The 6,000-nt window shown below is 33.0% G+C and overlaps 1 protein-coding gene across 3 annotated transcripts in view; it reads left to right on the top strand.

Moving 5' to 3' along the window:
* Positions 1–384: 384 nt before the first annotated feature.
* The window catches only part of LOC123312350 (leucine-rich repeat and calponin homology domain-containing protein), an 88,490-nt gene continuing 82,874 nt past the window's right edge, over positions 385–6,000 (top strand). For 2 of the 3 annotated variants that reach the window (XM_044896728.1, XM_044896727.1), the window contains exon 1: positions 385–764. In XM_044896728.1, coding sequence (XP_044752663.1) covers positions 587–764 — 178 coding nt within the window. In that variant the 5' untranslated portion in view covers positions 385–586. The remainder of the gene's footprint in view (positions 765–6,000) is intronic. The other variant, XM_044896729.1, reaches the window with a different exon arrangement.

The following is a 6,000-nucleotide window of genomic DNA, read 5'->3' as shown; positions in this document are numbered from 1 at the left end:
CCTAATATATGCAAACTCCTTCACTTTTTTCCCTTCTCATTTCATACGGAGTAGAACAAATTTTTTCATGAATGTATTTTAAATCGCCTTTTTACCACTCTATCCCAAATAATCGATACGCCACTGCTACATTTACCTGACAACCCAAGAAGACCTTCACCTGGTCCGGAATATAATATATTATATTCCAATATTCCATTACATTACATCATCTCACCTAAACGAATAAGATAGTAGTAATTTTTATGAAAACCATAAGATATAATTAAATCTAAGTGAAGTTGAAAATGAGTAGTTTCCGGAATTTGAAAATATTCAGAACGAAATTCCCCGATTTCTTGCGCATGGCGAGATCCGAGATCCATTGACGTTTGTGACTGTTGACAGTGTGTTGATCACCCATGTAGAGAAAGAGATGCGAGTGTAGCGGGTGGTTGCTTTACCAAACAGCAAAGAATGACGTTTATTACTATGCAACCCTAAGTACTTAACTACTTACAATTTTATCGTGTTTATATACGAAGTATGAGTGAACGTGATACGAAATTTTGGGTGATTTTCAAAGAGGTTTAAGTGTTTACAATGCATGATGGCAGTGTTAGTACAAAATACAAACGGACATTTACAATCTCAGTTGACGAGATCTCTAGAAAGAATATTGGAAGAAGCAAATCAAAGTGGAGAACTGAGATTGAGTAACAGAAAGCTGAAGGATTTCCCGAAATGCAGCGATAAATACAACCTAAGTGATACTGTCATAGCAGGTGAGTTGCTTCTATTTAACACCCTTACTTTACAATAAAAAAACTGATGAACTTTGTATTGGAGTATATGATGGGAGAAGTCAGAATTTCTCAAGGTGTTCCTCTGGATACTTTTAGTAAGAGTTTTTGGTAAATTTTATAAATGATCTTCTTTTAGCATTCATTGAAACTTCTTCAGCTTTGGTACCGAGTTTAAGTACTATGGATGAAAAACTCGATGAAAAATCTATTGAAGTTTCAGTGGATACGTTATGAATCATTATTCATATCATTCTTTATTCATGCTTTACGTATTATTAAGGAAGAATTCAAGATAACTTTAGATTTCTGAATTGAAAGGTATCGGGAAATACCGACCAAGCAAGAATATTTCTGGGTACCTACTATCAATAATTCCGTGTTCTTTTTCGTTTAAAAATGAGGAAATAATCTAGTGATTGATTCCCGGTTGTTTGATGTTTGTGTTTGCATTACCCGAGGCATTTACCTTGGATGAAATTGACCCAATAATTAAAAAGAAATATGGCAATAATAGTCAAAGTCGAATAATCGAGTAAGAAAAATCTACAATAATATTTTAGCATTATCGATAACAATCAAATACCAGATTTTTTTTTCAAATGAGTTTTTTCCTCTTGTGTAATAATACTATTTGCTTACTCTTTGTTAGGTAAATTCTTTGGTAATTTTAGGCACCATTTGAGGTGCTATCTTTACTGAAATATGTAGATTGATATTTCAAATGTTTCAATTACCTACTCTAAGATAACTAATACTGCCAATTTTCAAACAATCTTCGGTATTTTGCATTAATTCGAAATAAGACCCAATTGAATACAATATCAATTTTCAGGTTTCATTACCATACTGTTAAAATCTGTATAAGAATTCATGCAATTTGGGTGGTATCTTCAGATGGATGAATATGAAATTGTCGTTCTATGTCTATATGTTTATTATCTAATATAATATGTTCTCAAAGAATTAATTATGTTCTAATTTTCTCTTTATATTATGACTTCACTCATGACTTAATCTTCTTCAACCATCAAAAATTAGTGAACAACTATTGTTGCTGTTTGTGAGAATATGAAACATCCGAGAAAATATCCTACTTATGCATGAAAAATGCAATCCCAAATAGGTGATTTTATAATAAGGATTATAATCCAGTGGTATATTTCGATAAAGACTCGGATAAAGATATAATGTTTGGAAATATTCAATTTTTGTTCTCTTAAGCCCGTTTATAACAGCCGAGAATTGTTTCCGAATTTTGGTAAGAAAACGGCAGAAACGTGCGTATGTAACTGTAAAGAATTCACGGCGCATGAATTCTAGAGTAAATTCTCTGGAGAATTCTCGGTTGTTGAAACGGGCTTTATATCTGGACAAATAAAATAAAAAAGGCATAATCTCTTTACTTTCTTAAATTTCAAGGCTTGAGATTGTCGCAAGCAAAGAGAAGATATGATACTTAGTGGTATTGTGGTTCAGAACAATTTCTACTCAGGAAGCAAAATCAACTTGATTTTCCCAACTTATGTTTTAACTACCCGATCCTGTTTCAATGTGATACATTCAGACGTAGAAATATCGGAAGTCAATTTATTTATCACTTTAGATGATTTTTCTAACAAACGAGAGTGATAAAAGTGAACGAGTTGACACCTAATCTAAGGTATTTACATAGACAAGTGGGTTCAAATGAGAGCCCTCGTGAGAGCCTAACATTATTATGATCAGATTCTTGATAAAGATTCGATAAGTCCAGCAGAACCTACAATTTGTTCAATAATTGGAAAATAAAAATGTATAAACCAAAATGATTGATTAATAAGACTTAAATGATGGCGATTAAAAAAAAAATAAAATTCCGTGGTGCTATCTTCTCCGGGAATTACAAAAATCAATTCAAAAGGAAATTCAAGATAATCGATAATCGGAAATGTTCACCATTTTGGCAGATATTTGCTCTGTGTATTTTCCTTCTATACTTTCTCATCATTTTAACGTTCGAAGTTCAGAATTTTTTTATTTTGCAACACATCGATGAAAGAAAAACTCAACAAACGAATGAAAAACTAATCGGTTTGGGTATTGGAGGGGTACTGGCTTAGATATAGGAGGGGTTTCAGAAAATTTTCAATTAGAATCGATATCTCGGACAATAATATGTAATGTATATGCTAGAGTATGTATATGCTCCCAAATTGGATGCTCAAGCTCTAAAACTATAAGCTCGACTGTAAAGAGAAAAATCTTCAAGGACCCCCGATTTTTTTTTCGATAGGTATAATATGTATGTTATTACTAGGTATAGTTAGATTTACTTTAGTATGAGCTTTTTAGTGTTCTCCCGAGTTCATCCTATGCTGCGTTTCTCTCGTAGTTTCGATGGACATTATGCTCGACGTAATGTGCAGTCTTCTTGAAATTAAAACTTTCAGATAATTCTTCTTTGAATGATAAGTGTCTTGGTTACAATTATACAATAGAAACGAAATGAAATAAATTTAAATAAATGAAGAATATTTATATAAGGTGTCCCATTTCAATAATGAAATCGAAAAACTCCATATCTTTGACACGGATGACATTTTTGAAAAACAGGTAACGGGATGCTTTCAGACAAATCTACGACTAAAAAAACTTCGTTGAAGAATATATAGGGTGTCCCGAGGTGTCCCATTTAAAAAACACCAACTCTCCTCTATATACACGAGCCTATACATATCTCTAAATGGTAATTTCTATGACCTCTTATGAGTACCACTTAAACCATAAAAAAGGCAGCAAAACCCATAAAATCAATGAAATACAGTTTTCATCTAATTTATTGTATAGTTACTGTTTATCTTTTTAGTCCTGGGCTTATCCTGTAGTTTTCAGAATAAAAAATTATTTCCTGTCTGGCGATGACGTGGTTACCGTCGTCGGCCAAGGGGTACTATTTATTTCATTCCTTATTTTTATTTTATTTTCTAAACTTGGCCAGGTTACAATTTTTCTCTCGTATAACCCAGAATCGAGCCCAGAATGTTTATTCAGAAGTGCTCTTAGTTCAATTTGAATATGGAATTTGGGAGTAATCACCAGTGTGTAGAATTTCGATCGATTGAAAGAAACTATGATTTGTGGATAGCGGATTGTTATTTTGACTCCTCTCCGCAAGTATATTCTTTCATCCCCTCTCCTCCCTGCTAACCGCTGAAGTTTTATAGCTTTTTATTGTGCTCCCCTCTTGACAATGGTTCTTCTGAACAGGTAGATGAATCGTAACTTCCTTTCCGCGGCGATTTCGAAGGAAATTGAACAATGGGAGGTCTGGGAACAGGGGGCCCTTCACCTTAAGGTATATTATGTCTGTCTTTTGAGACGCGATCTAAGGTGAGGTTGTCTTGGACGATTCTGTATTGAAAATGACAAATGGTAATCTGACGGTTTTATGTCGTTTCAGTTTATTGACCTCAAACATTTGTTTAGTTGGGAAATTCGTTGATGACGTCGCCATGTAACTCAATTTTCTGTAATCTGGAGGGATTAGTATCAGTATCGAACCGAAGTTGCATGGATTCTTACTGATTTTTTCTTGTGATTACCTCAAATCCATTTAGTCTAAAGCCCGCATGCAACAACCGAAAATTCTCTAGAGAATTTACCCCTTAATTCTATGCAGTTACATCGAGAGTTATACACTTACTTTCGTTAGAATTCACTGTTCGGTTGTGCAGAATAATTTTGGTCTTTTTCTTGCCAAAATTCTGTAGAAAATTCTCTAGAGAATTTTCGGTTGTTACAAACGCGCTTGTATCGTATGAAGGTTGATGAATTGGAATTATTGATGTTTGTGTGAAATTGTTGAGAACAAGGTGTGGGAATTGTAAATTAGCAGAAATAATTATTATCTACTTTTCAGTGATGAAAACATGAAATTCACTTTACTTAGTGCTCCCATATCAAGTTGAGGAATTTTTTTTAACGAAAATAAAAATTCAACCATTTACTCAGAACCTTATTTGGGAAGATATCCTTTTCATTATTTCATTCTGATACTAATTAAGATCTTCAAATTTCAATGAAGAGAAGTGATCAATTCAATAGGCTTTTGACCAAATTTTAAGGGCAAACCGATAGTAGGAAATTGAAAAAAAAAGAATATATTGAAAATTTAAATAATTATTATAAATATAAATATAATATAACAAGACAATTAAATTACTTTTTATTTATAATAATTTGAGAGTTGATATATTAAAAATGATATTTATATTCTGAAGTATAGAAAGAGTTGATAAGTTGATATTGTGTCGGGTTCTATAAAAACTAAACAAAACCAAAGTTTGGCGCGTTGTAAGTATAGGCCTCGGTATAGGCGATTTTACTTTTATTATAAGTAAAAAGAAATGTCAATGTCAAACCGAACAATTTAATTATATTATTATCCATGGCTACCGAGATGGCTACTGTCTTGTGGCGTTCTACAACTCCCTTAGATTCAACAAAGATAATCCCAATAGGGAATACTCCTTCTGACGAAAATGATGTATTTTTATGAAATATCTTTGAAACGTCACATTTTGTAATAACCATTTCAACCGTTTCCCAAAACAATTATTTTAAGCACTTAAATTAAAAATGAAAAATAAAAATGGGTATTTAAAGTTTAAAGCTTTTTGTGAGAATTGCACAAGCTGGCAACATCGACTGAAATATGCCTTGATAATAAAGGACAACAAATGCATTATCTTGATGAGATAGACAAAGATGGCTGTCTATGAAATCTGCGACGAACGAGGAACATCGTAAAAAGGATTTTTATGGCCGGTTGCAGTTGAAGCTCGCCAGTAAGCACGCGCCTGTAGATCAACAGCTGTTATTTTATGAATAAGCTGATCGGACATTGTTCTTTTCATTGTCTTGTATGCGCTGTTGCCAAATCGTAAACTCCGCACAAAGCAATTTAAATTTTAAAACCCCATATTTGAAGGATGATTTTGAAAAGTTTCCGCGGTGAATTTGAAGAAATCATGAATGAAACTCATAATTATTCAGTTTAAACTTGCATATGCAGTGATAACCCGAATTGAGGAGAATTCCCCATTAAGTATAATACAGGGTGTTTGTGAATAAGTGAGTCAAACTTCAGGAGGTGTTCTGCAAGAAAAAATAATTACATTTTCCATATAACTTTTGTCCGCCAATGCTTCGTTTTTCGAGATACGTTGTGAAGTTT

This window comes from Coccinella septempunctata, chromosome 4, assembly GCF_907165205.1.
Source record: "Coccinella septempunctata chromosome 4, icCocSept1.1, whole genome shotgun sequence".
NCBI lineage: Eukaryota > Metazoa > Arthropoda > Insecta > Coleoptera > Coccinellidae > Coccinella > Coccinella septempunctata.
Note: the sequence above shows the minus strand (reverse complement) of the source record. Positions and strands in the feature narration are given on the sequence as shown.